This window comes from Monodon monoceros, unplaced genomic scaffold, assembly GCF_005190385.1.
Source record: "Monodon monoceros isolate NGI ecotype Baffin Bay Population unplaced genomic scaffold, NGI_Narwhal_1 Super_Scaffold_22, whole genome shotgun sequence".
Classification (NCBI taxonomy): domain Eukaryota; kingdom Metazoa; phylum Chordata; class Mammalia; order Artiodactyla; family Monodontidae; genus Monodon; species Monodon monoceros.
In genome coordinates, this window is record NW_021703779.1 from 112780911 (window position 1) to 112800015 (window position 19105).

Genomic DNA, 19105 nt, shown 5'->3' on the forward strand with positions numbered 1-19105 from the left:
CAGAAAGGATGGCGCTCCCATACACCTTATTCCATTCTTTCTTTCCTAAATAATGGTTAACGAAACCACGCCAGGGTTAACACAGGAGCGGAAGAACAAACAAGGTGAGTCTGCACTAGGGAGAGCGAAGGGAGAACCGGGTTTTGTGGGGAAAGGAGGCTCCCTCACTGCCTGTGCGCCCCCAGCAAGAATGACACAGGCGCCTGCGATAATGCTCATTGCTTGCGTGGTAAACAGGCGTCAGCGGGCCGGACCCAGAACGCATGCGCGGAGGGGCGGTGCCCAAATGATTATCCAGGGCTGCAGGTTGTAGTTTTTGTTTTGGCCGGAGAGGCTTACCCCGGGTTGCCTTGGCTGAGAGAAATAAAGGAGAAGGATTCACGGATTAAGATAAATTCCTCATTTTCATTACAGGCTTGGAGGTGGAGGATCTCAGTGTTGGTGCCCCGAGCTTGGGAGTTAGGGGGGTCGGAGCCAGTCCTGCCCCACTTTGTGCCCACCGGTGTTGGGGATGGTAGGGCTGCAAAAGTGAGCACGCACTCGTCTAAGAGCTTCCTCCTTTCTTCTCTTTCCCCCCTTTTTCCTCTCTCCCTACATCAGCTCCTCACTTTGACTTGTGCTTATATGAACGGGAGCCAGAAAACCTTGAGAGCTCCAAACTAAGCTTCGGCACGGACATGGCACAGGAGAAAATGGAACTAGGCTTGGAGGTGCTGCCGAGTTCAACCACCACAGAAGACAACACTCTGAGAAGATCCAACAGCGTCCCTTTGATCAGTGGGCTTGGGTGAGCAGGACTGAGATACTGGAGGAGGCAAGCGCGGGCGGTGGAGGGTGGCAAGAGCTGCAAAAAAGTGACTTCCAATAGCATTCCCACCCCTTTATTCATCGAGGTTCTGCGGGTATCTCCGGTGTTCCTGGTGTCCGGAAGATCCCACCCTCAGTCTGGGGGCGGGGGGAGGTGGGGCGGGCTGACCGGAGGGCGAGCTCACACAGGATCCTGAACGTCCTCTTCTGACAGTTCATCGCGACCGAAAAGCAGCAACCATTTGGTTTGGAGCACGACTTTTTCTAGCTTCACCCCATCTCTTACCCACTCTTGAAGAAACTGTGCACTCCCCACCCTCGCCTGCAGATCTTCTGTAATGACTAATTTTTGTCATTCTCTCCGCTGCTTTGTCACTTCTGACCTTCACCTTCAGCACAGTTGGAATGGAACTAGTTGTCAAGCAAATAAGCTTGGGCCTTTTTTACACCTAGCTTTTATTTGAACAAAAAGTTTAGGTATCACCGAAAATTGATCTCCTAAATTTTGCATTCTCAATGGCCAATATTGCCCCTAGTTAGTTCTTGGTGGGTGAAAAATTTTTTCTCGTATGTATAAAGCACAGGTATACATACAGCACATAGACTGATATGCAGTATATTTGTGCTTTTTAAATGGTGTGGGGATTTTCGAGGAGGAGTTGGGGGAGGAAATGTCTAAAAGGCTCTTTAGAGCTCTGCTGATGAAAAAAGATTTAAAAGATTTAACTAACTGATGGTTAACTGTATTTCCTGCACATATCCAAAGATCTGGCATGACTTAAGCTTATTATTTCTTAAAATAGAATTTTAAAGTGAGATCTTGGATCTCACATCCCAGTATCATAAGGTTTTCTCAGTATTGTAAAAATGTCTGAAAAATGCATTCACCGTTACAAGGGAACTCAAGAGACCAGATCTATCTTCCTTGTTTAATGTATGGGGAAACAGGCCCATGAATCTCCAAAATGTCAGTCAGTAGTAGAGCCAGTACTAGGAAGCTGTGTCTCCAAACTCCTAGGCTAGTGCTTTGTCCACTACTAATCAATATCTAAGTTGATTAACTAAACAGATGCAGCTTTCTGGTTATTTGAGTTAAGGGAGAATATGCTGTAACAAAATGAAAAGCAAACTAAGTGACCAGAAAATAATACATTACCTTTTTAAACAGGCAGATAGAAAAATAAAGGGTGGAGGCAGCTCTGCATGTTGTACTGAGAACAAGAATATTCTATAAATTCAGGATTCTACTCTAAATCCTGTTGTGTGAATAAATGAGCTGTTATGGACACACTCTGCTAGTAGAAGAAAACACTTGAGGAGAATGTTCATTTTATTGAAAGGCTTTATGAAATGAAGAACAATTTGCGAATACGTAGATGACAGAGGATATATATTTGAAGGAACGTGTGGATCCTGTTTAATATATTAAGTGCTGGGACGGGGGGAGGTGGGTGACCAGGCCCCTTTTCCCGATCCTCAAAGTCCTGGAAGCAAAGAGTGATCCCAGTTATCCCTTCATACTTTGCTTTGTTCTGCAAAGGATGTGAAATTTTTGCTTTTATCATCTTAGAGCGTGGTTACAGTGTCGAATTCCATGGCTTAAGATCCTGATGCAGGAAGTGAATTTTGTACAGAAAGGTTAGGGGCAGTTGCATATTTATCTAGTAGGAGTTAACCCACAAAGCAGACCAAGTCCAGGGACTCTTGTCTGTCTATAAGAAGTAGCACAGGAATGGTATATCACATGCCCGAGGTCATGTAATCAACAAGAAAAAATTTAGAGTAGAATTACACAGAGCCTTAGTTGAATTCATTTCCCCCCAGTTCTTTGCAGTTGCATATGTCCACTGCTCACTTTTCCACTTTCCTTAAGGTGGGCCTCTAATACTCATTGCCTGGCTTCTATCACAGCTCACTAAATATTGTTGCACTTGTTTCAAGCAATTTTCCAGTTTTGCTTGATGTTTCCTGTATATAAAGACTTTCAGTCTCTCTTGCAGCAGCATTTGCAGAATTTGTTCTTTAAATGTCAACTCTTTACTACAAGTATCACTTTTTTTTTTTTTTTTTTTCTGTACGCGGGCCTCTCACTGTTGTGGCCTCTCCCGTTGCGGAGCACAGGCTCCGGACGCGCAGGCCTAGCGGCCATGGCTCACGGGCCCAGCCGCTCCACGGCACGTGGGATCTTCCCAGACCGGGGCACGAACCCGTGTCCCCTGCATTGGCAGGCGGACTCTCAAACACTGCGCCACCAGGGAAGCCCACAAGTATCACTATTTTTTAAGAAGTTCCTGCATAGTTTTGTGTTCATCTTGTATTAATAAAAATACCAATGTCAAAAGTTTTAAACCTCTTGGTTCTTTATACTCTTTAGCCCCTCTAGTTGGCTGACTTCGATACCGGTGTCACTGACTTTATTTAAAGGTAGTATTTTTTTTCTTCTACTTCTCTGGGCCTTATTAGAATTAGACATTAAATTCGTGGATTTCTGCCAGTGCCTTCCCCCTTTAAATACTGCTAGCCTGACCCTGCATTTAAACTGTTACTGCCTCAGTTTTGTTTGAAAGGTAAACTACTGCCTGGGGGCCAAATTGAGCCTGCTGATTGGTTTTGCAAATAAAGTTTTATTGGAACACAGCCACACCCATTTGTTTACTTATTGTCCTTGGGCCACTTTCCCACTACACTGGCAGAGTTGAGTAGTTGCAACGAAGATTGTATGGCCCACCAAGCCCAAAACATTTACTGTCCGGCCCTTTACAGAAAAAGTTTGCCAACTATTGGGTTTATTAAACTTGTGCAAACCTGGAAGAAGAGTAGTGGCCATGAAGAGTGATTGCTTTGGGAATATAACTGGCATAAATATACTGTAGTTTAGACAGAGCTGCTTACTGATCATTTAAACATTATCTAGTTATATTACTGCTTACTGATCACTTAAACATTATCTAGTTATATAACTTTCACTTTTTCCAAATTGTAAGTAGCGCTTAATTCTAGATATCACCTAGGATTTTATGAATTCATGTTGAGTGACTCATATCAGTTGAAATATATGCTGCCTCAATGATTTTTTTTCAGTTATAGTCTTATTAAATAAAATTGGCAGATGAAAATTTAGGGGAGAATATAATTGTCAGCCTTAAGAATTAGCCCGGGCAGGGGGAGAGATAAATTGGAAGATTGGGGTTGACATATACACACCACTATATATAAAATAGATAACTAATAAGGACGTACTGTGTAGCACAGGGAACTCTACTCAATACTCTGTAATGGCCTATAAGGGAAAAGAATCTAAAGAGTGGGTATATGTATATGTATAACTGATACACTTTGCTGTACATGTGAAACTAACACAACACTGTAAATCAACTATACCCCAATAAAAATTTTTTAAAAAAAGAATTACCCACACACACACAAGACCGTGGAAATATGTAACCCATTAGTTTCCCTCCAACTTCCTAGCAGTGACTGCTAAAATATATTCCTGTTCTCGTAGGGGAAAATGACTGGGAAAGGAAGTAAAAATTAGACCTGTACATATATCCTCTCAAAAAATATTGAGTTACTGCCTGTTATATGCAAGTTACTATTCTGCAAAGATGTATATCTAGGCTCAATAAGATTTTTTTTAATGTATTTATTTTTGGCTGTGTTGGGTCTTCGTTGCTGTGTGCAGGCTTTCTCTAGTTGTGGCGAGCGGGGGCTACTCTTCGTTGCGGTGCGCGGGCTTCTCATTGCGGTGGCTTCTCTTGTTGCGGAGCACAGGCTCTAGGTGTGTGGGCTTCAGTAGTTGTGGCACGTGGGCTCAGTAGTTGTGGCTCACGGGTTTAGTTGCTCTGCAGTATGTGGGATCTCTCCGGACCAGGGCTCGAACCCGTGTCCTCTGCATCGGCAGGCGGATTCTTAACCACTGTGCCACCAGGGAACCTCTCAATAAGCTTTTAATAGGGAAAATAAATACTCAAAAGACTTCAACGTATGGTAGAATGACATGTGCTTAGGGAAAGAAAGTGCTAGGGCAATTAAGAGAAGGGAGTGAGAAGTGACAGCAGAATTGGTGAGGGATACAGGAAAGATTCTTGGACAGGTGGCATTTAAGATGGGCCCTAACAGATTGACAGGATGCAGACGGGAAGAAAGGGGGCCAGATAGCTGGATAGCATTCCAACGACACGGAACAGGCTTGGAAGTAGGAAAGCATAGGTGTATTCCAGAATGCTGGTCAACTCTGTCTGGATCTCTGGCTCCCAAATGTTCATCTGCTGACCAGTGCTGATCCTAGGGGACATTTTACCAATCCATGATTTTAAAAAGTTACAGCATACTTTCCTGGGCAGGACTGTATTTTACTCAGATTGTTAGTCTTGCTTTATTATTATTATTTTTAATAATAGCCCTGCTTTTTTTAAATAACAAAATATCCTTTTATAAATGAAATGATGGTGTTGATAGTTGGTGAGATTTTTAAAGAATGACCTTACTTGGCAAGAGAAAATGGTAGCAACTGTATGTTTGTGCCAAGATTTTGTTTTGAAATTTTCCCAGTCTATGAAATCCAAAAGTCTGTGGAGCTAAATTGTGGAAGGCTTTGAAAGTTATAGGAAAGAATGTAACTGAATTCAGCAGGCGATGAAGAGAGTCATTGAAAGTTGTGAGCAGGAGAGCAAGCTGATTGCAGTAGGGAAAGAACAGAGGTGAGCCAACCAATTAGACTATTGCAGAGTCAGTGGAAAAGTAAAAATGCTTTGAATTGGTTTTTGGCAAGGAGCCTGGAAAGAATAAGATGGACGTGAGAGATCACAGAGGTAAAACCTAAAAGACCTGGCACCTGATTGGATATAGGTGGCAGAAAAGAACATGTTAAAGATGTTTTCTTATTATCACTGGGGAAACCTGGATGAAAGGTACATGAGAACTCTCTATATTCTTTTTGCAATTTCTTGTCTTAAACAGTTTCCAAATAAAACGTTATAACAACACACGACTATATTTAAAATAGGTAACCAACAAGGACCTACTACTGTAAAGCACAGGGAACTCTGCTCAATAGTCTGTAATAACCTAAATGGGAAAAGAATTTGAAAAAGAATATATATATATACACACACACATATGTATAACTGAATCACTTTGTTGTACACCTGAAACTAACGCAACATTGTAAATCAACTATAGTCCAATATAAAATAATTTTTTTTAAGTTATAACAAAAACAAAACATAAAAAGGAAAAGAGGACTTCTTCAGGGTCCCAACCTCAAATCAGGCTGAGGCCCGCCAGGTGAGCACCTTCAAAGCTGGGCAAACAAGGACCATCTTCAGCATGCAGCAGCTGCTCAGCTTCAGTACGTTGTTGCCGTGGGGGAATGTGGCCCAGTGTGGCAAAATCTTGCAAATTTTCAGTAGATTCCAGAAATCTGGAATCTGGATTCTTTATGTGAAATCTCCAGAGTTGTTCCAAGTGTGCACAAGTAATTCAAAAACATTTTTAACGCTGAGTAGGCCAAATGAAACATATCTGAAAATCTCAGTTCTGTCGACCCCTGCTACTGGCTATCCCTCTCATTCATGTGAAAGTTTGGGAGTCGATAGGGAGTTGGTACTAGCACATAATAGCTTCGGTCATAAATTTAAATTGGTTACAAGTTTACACAGAAAATGATGTCTCTCCAAGGCCACAATAAATTATATTTATTCTTGGTAGCATGATTAGAGGTAACGTGGCATGCTTGAGAATTCCTTACCTTACATGGACAGTTGTTTAGGTTCAGCCAACCAAGACTTTGTGTGTGTGTGTGTGTGTGTGTGTGTGTGTGTGTGTGTGTGTGTTCTACTTCCTACATCTGCACAGCTGTCTCCGCAAAGAAGCCATTTACATCAATGGCATTGTTGTTTAAGGATTTGAAATCTTATTTCTTTAAAAAATGTTTGTAATGGATTTTAAATGACAAATGTTTTCCTTTTCTTCTTAGGGGTAATACACAGGTGTTCCAATCTGACACATTAAGAACTCGAAGAAACAGTACATCGTGTATGGCACAGCACTGTCTGGTAAGAAAATGCTTATAGACTTGCACTATTGGTCTTAGTCAGTGGTTCTCAAACTTGAGTGTGCACCTGGAAAACTTGTTAGAACAGACTGCTGGCCCTCAACCCCAGAGTTTCTGATTCAGGAGGTCTCAGGCAGGGCCTGAGAATTTGCATCTCTAACAAGTTCCCACTTTGAGAAACATTGCTCTAAACATTACTGAAGGAAAAATAAACACATTGGCTGCAGTTATGATTGGCACAGCTGCTGCAGCTGCAGCGGAATTAACTTTTAAATCCCACATGGATTAACACTGAGATTTGCTTTTATATATAAAACCATCTGGCTTTCAATTTTTAAAAGAACATTTCTAATTTTGAGAGGAAAACTTGCAGGCTCTCCTAAGGGTAGTTTTCAGGCTTATAGTTGGACTTTATCTCGCATTTATCTTGAAATGAAAATATAGTTGGTTTTTCATGGTGTTATAATGCAATCTCTAAGTTAGAACTCATCTACAAATTATCCTGTAAACATAGGAAATATGCTTGTACATCAGTAAGCCAAAGTGAATAAATGATTCACTCTATGAATCATTTTATTGAGGTGAAATTCATATAACACATAGTTAACTATTTTAAAGTATACAATTCAGGGGCATTTGGTGCATTCACGATGTTGTCCAACCACCACCTCTCTCTTGTTTCAAAAAGCACACATCCTTGTCTTGTTCCTGATCATAAGTGGAAAGCTTTCAGTCTTTCATCATTGAGTATGATATTAGCTATAGGTTTGGGTAAATGCACTTCATCATGTTAGGGAAATTCCTTTCCACTCCTGCTTGCTGAGTATTTTTATCATGAAAGGGTGTTGAATTGTTTCAAATGCTTTTTCTGCATCTATTGAGATGATCATTTGTTTTTTCCTCTCTATTCTGTTAATATGAATTACTACTTTGATTTTCTTATGTTGAACCACCTTTGAATTCCTGGGATAGACCCCACTTGGTCTTGGTGTATAATCCTTTTAATGTACTATTAGATTTGGTTTGTTATTATTTTGTTGAGGATTTTCCCACCTGTATTCATAAGGGATATTGGGCCGTAGTTTTCTTTTCTTGTAGTATCTTTGCTGGCTTTGGTACCAGGGTAATGCTGATCTCATAGAATGTGTTAGGAAATGTTCCTCCTCTTATATTTTTGGCAGAGTTTTATTAGGATTGGTGTTGATTCTTTAAATGTTTGGTAGAATTCACCAGTGAAGCCATCTGGCCCTAGACTTTTCTTTATTGGGAGGTTGTGGAAACAGATTCTATCTCTTTACTTGTTTACAGGTCTTTTGAGATTTTATAGTTCCTCTTGAGTTAGTTTGGTAATTTGTGTGTTTTTAGAAATTTGTCCATTTTGTCTAGATTATCTGAGAAAATTGTTGATATACAGTTATTCATAGATTTCTCTTATATGATTTAATATGATGGAAGCTATAGAACATATTTTAATGAAATGTTATAGCTTGGAACCTATTTTAAAATATTGCCTCCTAATCTTGAAACTGGACATTTTCATCTTTATAAAATGATATTCAATATTATTCCCACAAATGTACTAATAGTATATTGGGAAAAAAATAGAACTGTTCATTAAACAAATCTTTCTTCCTCTACCCACCCGCTCATTTACTCCTTCATTCAACATTTACTGAGCACTTGCTTGTCTATCAAAGCCCTCTATACCAGATCAGCTCAGTGCTTTGTGACCACCTAGAGGGGTGGGATAGGGAGGGTGGGAGGGAGGGAGATGCAAGAGGGAAGAGATATGGGAACATATGTATATGTATAACTGATTCACTTTGTTATAAAGCAGAAACTAACACACCATTGTAAAGCAATTATACTCCAATAAAGATGTTAAAAATAAAAAGCCCTCCATACCTATACAGTCTTCTTTTCTACTCAGCCAAGTCAACAAATATTTTTAGGAACCTACTATGTATTAAGCCCTGATCTACTTGCCAGGGAGATCTAACCTAGTTTGAGGGATTTAGAGAGGAAATGACATACTAGTTGAGATCTTACTGCTGTGTAGGTGTTCGCTAGTTTGGGATATTGGTTACAGGAACAGACAATATTCCAGGTTAAAAAAATGGCATGTTAGAAGGCCTAGAGTGTGGTGTGTAGAGAACAGAGTGTGTAGAGAATTTGAAAGAAGTACATTCTAGCTAGAGTGGAAGATGAAGTGGTAAGAAGTGAGGTTGGAGATATAAACTAGTGCAAAATCTTGTGGGGCTCTCCAAGTCATTTTAAAGATTTTGCACTTTGGGAATTCCCTGGTGGTCCAATAGTTAGGACTCGGCACTTTCACTGCCGGGGCCCCGGGTTCAATCCCTGGTCAGGAAACTAAGATCCCACAAGCCACACAGTGTGGCCAAAAAAAAAAAAAGATTCTGCCCTTTATCCTAAGGTCAGTGGAAAGCCGTTAAAGAATTCTAAGTCTGTGATTGACCTGATCAAATTTGCATTTTTGTTTTTTAAATTAATTAATTAATTAACTTATTTATTTTTGGCTGTGTTGGGTCTTCGTTGCTTCGCATGGGCTTTCTCTAGTTGTGGCGAGCGGGGGCTACTCTTCATTGTGGTGCGCAGGCTTCTCATTGTGGTGGCTTCTCTTGTTGCAGAGCACGGGCTCTAGACGCACAGGCTTCAGTAGTTGTGGCACGCGGGCTCAGTATTTGTGGCACGTGGGCTTAGCTGCTCCGCGGCATGTGGGATCTTCCTGGACCAGGGCTCGAACCCGTGTCCCCTGCATTGGCAGGCAGATTCTTAACAACTGTGCCACCAGGGAAGTCCCAAATTTGCATTTTTAAAAGATTACCCTGGCTGCAGAGGGGGAAAGTATTGATAGATTGGAAGAGGACAAAAGTAGATACAAGAAGCTCAGGCAACTGCAGTAACCCTGGCAAACAGCTGATAGTAACTTGGACTAATGTGATGGCGGTGGGCATGGAGAACGGTGGCAGATACGTGAGATACTTGAAAGATACTTGGTGATAGATTCGATGGAGAGGGGGAAACAGTGGAGGCAAAGATGACTACTAGCTCTCTGGCTTGGGCAACTGATGGGATAGTGGTACCACAGAAGAAGGGAACATTGGAAGAAGCGTGGATTTAGAAGGGAAGATGAGATTAGTTTTGGACATGTTAAGTTTGAGGTTCTCAGATCTTTAAGTGGAGATGTTATGTATACTAGTTTGAAGCTCAGGATAGAGATCTGGGCTAGAGATACATTTAGGACTCATCAATAGATTATTATTTAAAGCTATGGGAATGAATGAAATGACCTATGGAGAGAGTATAAAAGGAGAAGAGAAGAGGCTATAGGAAAAAGCTTTAAAAATCACCAGATTTAAAAATCAGTCTCAGAAGAGACCCCACAAAAGAAGACTACGATGGAATGGTCAGAGAGGTGGGAGGAGACTCAGAAGAGAATATCATGTTAAGTGGTGAAACATGATAAAGACTGAAAGGTGTCCTTCTGAGTTACCAAAATGGAGCTTATTCATGAACTTGAAAATTCAGTGGAGAAAAGGGTAGGATGAGAAGCCAGACTGGATTGGGTTAAATAATGACTGAGAGTAAAGGACCTATAAATGGCACCATACATATGAGCTTGATTATTTGGGGGGGGCAGATAAACCTTTCTATGCCTTAATTTCCTCATCTGTAAAATGGGAATGTAATAGTATCTGCCTCATAAGTTTGTTGTGATTATATTAATTGGTGTAAAGCACTCAGCACAGCACTGGTACATACTAAATGCTCAATAAATGTGTTTCTGCTAGTAATAGTACGTATGTAGAGAAACTATGTACCTGACATTTTTTAAAATGCATAATTTTCCTTAGGATTTCTAGGCTCTTAATTCCCGTAAGGTTCAGCTTAATATCATGCATATTTAAAATAAACCATCTTGTACAATGGATTGGGTTTGGCAGAACTGAAGTCATTTTAACTTATTTGATGATGGGAATTTCAAGGCTTATTGGTTTAGCTTGCTGTAACAGCATTATGCATATGCTTTTATTTTGTTCCAAGTATCACCTCATTATAATTATAAGACATATGGAGGTACATAGTTGCCTTAAGTATAGATAGGCTGAGTTATCTAGGAAAATGACATAGTAAGTAGAATGTTTGGGGCAGCAGTAACAAAATTCAGTTAGAAGTGACTTAAACAATAAGGGACATTTATTATCTCAAACAACAAGAAGTCTTATGAAAGGAGATTCCAGGGTTGGTTAATTCAGTGGCTCAGGGATGTCATCAGAGACCCAGGTTCCTTCCTTCTTTCCACTCTACCATCCTGAGCAGCCTCACTAACCTTTGTACCTAGTAATTAGACTCAGGGTTCAGAATCACATGTATAGCATGATCTTCTATATGTTTACAGATGTCGAGAAGGATATGTATCAATCTATTATTAGTAGTTATCTCTGGAGCATGGAATTATAGGAAGAATTTTACTTCCACCTTATGCATTTCTATACTATTTGAATGTTTTTCACAAAGCATCAACAATAGAGGTGTTTTCATTTCTAGCGGATATACCACATTGCAAAATAGAAACATCCCTGTTGAAAAAATATTGTTTTGAAAATCCAGTCGTCCCTTGGTATTGGCGGGGGATTGGTTCTAGGACCCGCGGATGATACCAAAATCCGAGTATGCTCCAGTCCCATAGCCCACCCTCCATATCCAAGGGTTTGAATCCTCAGATTCAACCAGCCACAGATTGTGTATTAAATTTGCAATCTGTGGTTGTTTTAACCCATGGATGGGAACCCTCAGATACAAATGGCCAACTGTATATTTATTGAAAAAAATCCAGGTGTAAGTGGACTCGTGCAGTTCAAACCCATGTTGTTCAAGGGTCAACTGTACTTGAAAAGTGTTATTGAATGATATCATTAACTATAAGTTTAAGGATCCTATCCCATATTAGACTGTGCTTAAAATTGGTACTGCAGAAATCTAGAGTATTCAAATTCCCAGAGACAGAAAGTGGAATGGTGGTGGCGGTGTTGGTTTAATGGGTATAGAGTTTCAGTTCTGCAAGATGAAAAGGATTCTTTTCATTGGTTACATAACAATATGAATGTACTTATTTAACACTACTGAACTGTACACTTAAAAATGGTTAAGATGGTAAATTTGATGTTTATGTATATTTTACCACAGTTAAAAAAATTTTAACTGAGGCTGCTTTTAATGTATTAAAATGTAGGTAGAACAGTGTTTTAGAAAAAAATGCGGTGATAGAGGGCATTGAAGAATCACGGGTGCCATTTAACACAAAAATAGAGATGTGTATTTACAAACCTTGTAAAAATCTGCTATCTCACAATTATTTTCTTAATTAAGCTCAAATGTTTTCTTCACCACTATCAGGAAATCACCCCACCCCACTTCTGATGAGCAGAAACCTGAGGCCCTCTTCTGGCTATGGAGACTATGCCTTCCCCCTGAATTACCCCTTTGCTGTATCCCCTAAGACCTCCGAGGTTGGCATGCCTGTTTCCCCACTCTTCTGCTTGGAATTCTCTTCCTGGAACCTCTGTTAAACTTGGTGCAGGCTTGTCTTTTCCCCAGGAAAAGTATCTCATCTTCCTGTCAGAAACGGTTGTACTTTACTTGAGCAATTTGTCCGTTTTAATTTTATGGCTACCAATATTTACCTGATTAGGTTTTGCTTTACACATTGGCAACTATGAACTCTAAATCCAATCTATGGCCCACCCAGTAGTGAGTATGTAATACATTCCTTGCCCTGCATTATTTTCTGTCCTTCTAGCCTACATTCAATTCATGTTCAGTATCTTCGTAAGCCACCTTAAATCATTTTGGGAACTCGGGAGAGACATTCCTAAACATAGCATACAACCCTTGTTCAGAATTTTCTAAGTGCTTTATCTCTAGTAACTACAGTAGGAAATGAGTTAAAAATAGCAAACCTAGGAAAGTTAAACATTATTTTAAAAAAATTTAATGTCTTTACAATATTAGTTTTCTGTGGTCTCTCTTAAATGGAACTAAGCACGACCTTTCCTCCTATCTTAATTCCTTCACTAGAGATAACACTTGGGAATCAGCTTCACCCAGCACCCTCCCAACCCCCCACTCCCACTCCTACCCTCCCTGCCCTGTGACATCATTCCTTGATGCTGGTACTGTTGCTTCCTCCCAAGGACTTTTTACCCTAAAGTGTGAGAGAATGGCACAATGGGAAATTTACACCAAAGATACCAGTGAGGTTTATTGACATCTCAGGAAACTAGTTCTATTTTAATACCTTGTTTCATGTAGAAAAATTATCTGAGGTCATTCCCTTGCATATACCACGTACAGTACTTAATCTTTGGGAGAATTCTCTTCCAGATGCCTTTTCTACAATTAATTTTCTACGTTATTACTAAAAGAACCAACCAAGTCCCATAAATGATCCATATTTTGTCCAGTTTAAAAGCTTTACTGTGGCTTATACTTCTATAGCTCAAGTTCAAATCCTACCTTCCCCAGACATTTCACACTATATCCTTGCAGATGTCATCAACTTCAGTCAGGCAATCTTCTCAGGATTTCCTGGATAAAGTTTTCCAGTAGGAAATTCTGAGCTGTTGCCTGAAACTAAACTGGTTCCTTCCCATCTCTTAGATATCAATTAAAAATAATCTCTTCCAGGAAGTCTTTCATAATTAGTTTAGAACAGTTTGCCACACCATACAATTCTCTTCTTTTGGCTTTTGAAAAAATAACAGTCATTTATAAAACAGCTAAAGTACCATATTTTTCTATATGTAGGGTGTATGTATATATTTAAGTTCAGGTTAACATGTCTTTTCAATTAGATTATAAATCTTATAAACCTTAGTGTTGCACATTCTATATTGTGAACTTTCTGGGCATTTGAATGAGGATGATATGAGCATCAGTAGTATGAATTAAACTTGTTAAAATTCTGCTTGTTCAAAGATATGTGTGTGGATATATATTGGATTGGCCAAAAAGTTCATTCGGGTTTTTCTATAACGTGGTCCTAAAATCCGAACGAACTTTTTGGCCAACCCAATGTATTTGAACTTTTTAAAGGTAAACCTAAATTTTTCAGATTTGGTGCATGTTGCCGCACAACTTCTCAATGATCAATGCTAATAGACGGGCACATTGGGGGAGAATATCCAAAACTGTGGATAAATCACAATATTTTCTACTTGCTTTGGAAAATAGATTATTTTTTACAGTATGCCTTAAGAATGGGCATACATTTTTTTTAATTAGCAATAATATCTAATGTTGGAGAAGTACAAGGAAATCAATATTTTCATACACTGCTGGAAAGTGAATTTGTATAAGCTTTCTGTAGGGCAGGTCAGCAATGCGTATCAACAGCCTTGTGACCCAGAAATTCCAACTCTATGAATTTATCCTAAAGAATTCACTAAGGATGTGTGCAAAGATTAGTTTAAAGGTTATCATAGCATTATTTATAAAAAGCAAGCAAAAAATGTGGCAACAGTATGAATGTCCAGCAACAGGGAACAGATTTAATGAATGAGCCTTCCTTATCTGTGTTTGAGTCCCAGTTCTAGCAATTATCAGCTGTATGACCGAGCAAGTTGCTTAATTTCTCTGGCCATCAGTTTTCTAATCTTTAAAATGGGGACAATAATAATGTCAATTTTTCTACATGAAGCAAGGTATTAAAATAGAACTAGTTTCCTGAGATGTCAATAAACCTCACTGGTATCTTTGGTGTAAATTTCCCATTGTGCCATTCTGTCATGGGGTTGTTGGGAGAATTGAGTGAGATAAGACACGTCTCGCACGTAAATAGGTGCTTCTTATTATTATGGTACTTCTATATGGTATAATTTTCAGCCTTTAAAAATGATGTTGCAGGTGAATTTTAACATGGAAAGATACTTGGAATGGATTTTGAGTTTGTTTTGTTTCTAAAGTAAAAATTCAATTTATTCATCTGTTTACCATACAGTACAAGAGAGGCAACGTGTTTCACATCATAGATTTCACTTCCAACTCCTTGGAATGTTCATTTCTTTGGCTAAAAGGAGAAACTTGCTGGGAAAGTCAGGCAATGCTTAGGCAAGGTGAGGGATGGGTACAAGGGGGCTGCTAATTGCAAACTGAGTTTCTAGAACTGTCACCTGGAATCATAGGAGCCCCACTTCTGGACACTTGTGCCATCTCAGGCATCACCCCCACCACCCAGGCACAGCGACGCTTACTAGTGGTTACCCTTGCTGTCCTCCTGGATGTGGCAGTGCCCGCCATACTTTCTCTTGAATTCAGACCTAATTTTCAATGTGTCCCCTTCCTTCACTGCAGGAGACCATGATTCGAATCAGGACCGTATTGTGAGTCCACTTGCCCTTCATGGAGTTGTACAGTCAGTCAGCAAAATACAGGGACTTCTTGTTCTGAATACACTTGACCAGGTTCAGGAAAACATTTTGCCGGTCTCCTTTACCCTCCTTCTTGATCATAAGGGCTATTGCTGTTGTACTTTTCAAATACTTTCTGGAGGTGACACACACTTCTCTGTCATGATGCTGATCCACTTGGAAACATCAGTTCCTTTGCTCTTCATTCCAGCATTATAGAGATCTCAAGTATGTTGGGCCAGTCAGTTCATAGTCAATGACAGATCCATCCTCTGCTCTTCTACCCTTTGCGAGGGCAACTATCGGCTTGCAGAAGTCATCAGATGTGTCAGAAGCAATGTCCTGGGACTTCCTGGTAGTCCAGTGGTTAAAAATCCACCTTCCAATGCAGGGGACATGGGTTCGATCCCTGGTCAGGGAATGAAGGTCCCACATGCCACGGGGCAACTGAGCCCACGCACCTCAACTTAGAGAGCCCATGTGCCACAAGTAGAGAGAAGCCTGCTCGCTGCAATGAAAGATCCTGCATGCCGCAACTAAGACCTGACGCAGCCAAAAATAATAAATAAATATTTTTAAAAAGAAACAATGTCCTTCTCCAGATCAATCTTGTACATTTCCTTGTAGACTGTTAATTTCCTGCAGCCCCTGGTTGGTCCCTGAGCAGGTGATTTCAATGAGAGGGTCTTCATCTGTCACCAGCCCCTTCATGGAGGAGGCTTTCAACTTGGAATCCTCGTACTGAGTGGGTGTTTTCAGAAGGCCCCAAATCACCTTCTCCAGGTGGCTGGACAAGTCTGACTTCAGTGCTGATGCAAGTTCCTTTTTGGTCCTTCTCTGATAGGCAAAAGTAATATTCTGTCTCTGTTCATTGCTACAGTTGGTCAAAATGTTGACGATGGTGACCTCATCCACACCTTTAGTCTTGATGGCCGTTTCAATGTTCATAGCATCCCGCTCAGCATCCCAGTTGGTGTATGCTTTGACTGACCTGTCTACATTTGGGGGTGGATAGTGGTCAGTGGTCAGGTGGATAGTGTCAAACTTGCACAGAATTCTGCGAACAGTAGACATTTTGATAGAAGCTGGACCAGGAGCTGAGAGCTGCAAGTGGCCCCAGATGTGGAGCTGGAATGTGTTATCAAAAAAACCCAAAAACTCAAACTGCAAAATAGTATCTGGAAAAATAAACACTGAAATATTTACTATGGTCATCTCTGGAGAGTGGATGATGCTTTTTTCCCCCATTAATTATGTTTTATACTGGGCATGTATTGATTGCTTTATAATGAGAAAGAAAGTGAGTCAATTTCTGCTGAAAAAATTAAAGATCAGGATGAATAGGTGGAGCACAGAGGATTTTAAGGGCAGGGAAACTGCTCAGTATGATACTGTAACAATGGATTTGTGTTATTATACATTTGTCCAAACCCATAGGATGTATAACACCAAGAGTGAACTCTAATATGAGCTGTGAACTTTGGTTGATGATGTGTCAATGTCATTGAACCTTGGCTGTTTCCTCCATCTTCTAGCAAATGATTAGAAAAAAAAACTGATTTCAACACTTTCTTCAGAAAAATATAATTGGCGAGGTAATATCTCCTTTAAAAGTCATATGATAAATTTTAAAACGTAATAAAAATTCAGACTGTCTGCTTCATAAGAATATTTATTTGGCCAACACGCTCCTCTCACTGCCTTTCTTGACCACCACCCATCTATAGTTTCAGCTAGAACCCTCAGGCCAACCTTTAGCTCTTTCTACTTTCTTATCATTTCTCCAATCTGCCTCCTTGTCTTCATCCCTCCCTTTTTCGGTCAAACCCTTGTCATCTTTTACCTGGCCCGTGACCCTGCTTCTAGTACCTCTTCCCTCCACCCTCAATTTGTTTTGCATATGCTGCTAGGGTTGCCTTTCTAAAATAGATATGATCTTCTTGTCTAAAATACCTTTGAGGTTTAAGACCTCAGAGGGCCCTATGCTTTAGGTTTCCTATTAGGCTCAAAGGCTAAAGTACAAAAACAACAACCTGGTTTCAGCCAAATTTCCCCCAAGTTTGCTTCTTGCTGTGCACTATCACGTGCCAAGTTTCAGTCACCCTGAATCTCTCTGTTCCCCAAACATGGCTCTCTGCCTGAGCATCTCTTCCCCACTCCCTGAAATAGCCTCCCTCCTCTTTTCTATCTAACGAATTCCTGCCCTCTTCTGTGATGCCGTCTCGAAGACCCCGGGCAGAATCATATTCTCTGTCCTTTGAATTCCTACAAATCCTAACTTGTTCTGGCACTTACCTGTGGCCTAGTTTTCCCTACCTGGACTTTGAATTTCTCAAGGACAGGAAAATGTCTTATTTGTCTTTGGATCCTCAGGGCCTAGCACAGTGCTTTAGCATATAGTAGGTGCTCATTAAATATGTTTTAATACAATTCAACGTGATCTTAAGATATAATGTGAACATAATTTATGGTAAATTCATTATCTAGCATTTCAAGAACGAACCAGGCTACAGATAGAATTGATAAATGAATTCTAAAGGTAATTTTCAAGCCTTATTTTCACACAGCTTTAAATCTCTCCATTCTTTCATTTCCCTCTTGTATGGGTCTTCATAAGCGTTGAGAAAAGACCAAAAAGGAGAAAATAGTCCTGCAAAAGAGAAAGGGCCTAGACAGCAAGTACCTGACCAAGCAAGAGTAAAATGTGTTGAACTCCTTGAACATGATTGCCTTACTCATTCCTTATTATGAAAGTTTAGTTTCCCCAGCTAGATTCCAAGATATTTGGAATTATTTTGTTTGTTTCTTTTATATGCTTATTAAGTTAGCTGCTGATTTAATGACTGTTTCAGTTTTTTCTGGATAATGCCTATCACTAAGCTTTAATAATGAGCTAAAAATGGCAAGGAAAAATGAGGTGATTTTAAGATCATAGTGCTTTGGGAAGGGACAGCTAGAGATAAACAAAATGTTCTATTGATGTTCTGCCCCGTATTTATGTTAACAATTATTTTGTTCTGTTATGGTATATATAGACTTTCAAGTAGTATAATTTTCAGGCAAGATTCAATTGGATTTTTAAAAACTTTAAATTTAATTAATGCTGTTGCTAGCATGCATTAGGCATTCAAGAAATACTTTAAGCCATTCAACATTGACTTAATTAATGTTTAGAAATAATCAGAAACATTAAAGGAAACTTGACTTTTATATTTTAAATTTCAGTTTGTGCCACCTTCTCCCATTCAGGCTTCCACCAGTCACCTTCATCAAATCAAACAGGTAAGAAGAAGTTTTGAGAAACTGACAGCTGTTCATTAAAAAAAGTAAATTTTATTTTTCTTTTAAACAATACCTGTGGTTCAGTAATTCTAAGTGAGGTCACATGTGATTAAGTTTTTAATTCCAGGAATGGTTTCTCTAAAAAAAAAAAAAAAAGAAAGAAAAAAGAATCCAAAACAACTAAGGAGCCCTCTATTTATTTGGGTTATTAACTGTCTTAATAAACTGATAGCTTCCCGAAATACTGCATACTCTTTTACCTTGAATCTAATTTCTTTCAGGGATCTCAAAGAAGATGATGAATGCTATATATGAAAATTAATTTTCAGGTTCATAACAGCCATAGTTATCATGGTTTTCTTAAATCCCCAGATGAAGAATTTTTTTGACACATAAAACCGTCTTTATGCTATCATTTTGTGTTCACTTCTCAGTGATTTGAGTTCAGGAACACATTGTACCTCACTGTCTTATGTTTTTTGTGTGTGTGTGTGTGTGTGTGTGTGTGTGTGTGTGTGTGTGTGTGTGT

General features: G+C 39.6%; 1 protein-coding gene and 1 pseudogene across 1 annotated transcript in view; one reads left to right on the forward strand and one right to left on the reverse strand.

The window, feature by feature from the left end:
- Positions 1 to 460: 460 nt before the first annotated feature.
- Positions 461 to 19105, forward strand: part of LOC114905895 (protein FAM122A-like) — a 62898-nt gene continuing 44253 nt past the window's right edge. Inside the window, exons 1-3 of the mRNA XM_029240236.1 lie at positions 461 to 787; positions 6788 to 6866; positions 18520 to 18576. Of these exons, the coding sequence (XP_029096069.1) occupies positions 678 to 787; positions 6788 to 6866; positions 18520 to 18576 (246 nt within the window). The 5' untranslated portion in view covers positions 461 to 677. The remainder of the gene's footprint in view (positions 788 to 6787; positions 6867 to 18519; positions 18577 to 19105) is intronic.
- On the reverse strand, positions 15138 to 16416 carry LOC114905659 (annotated as a pseudogene).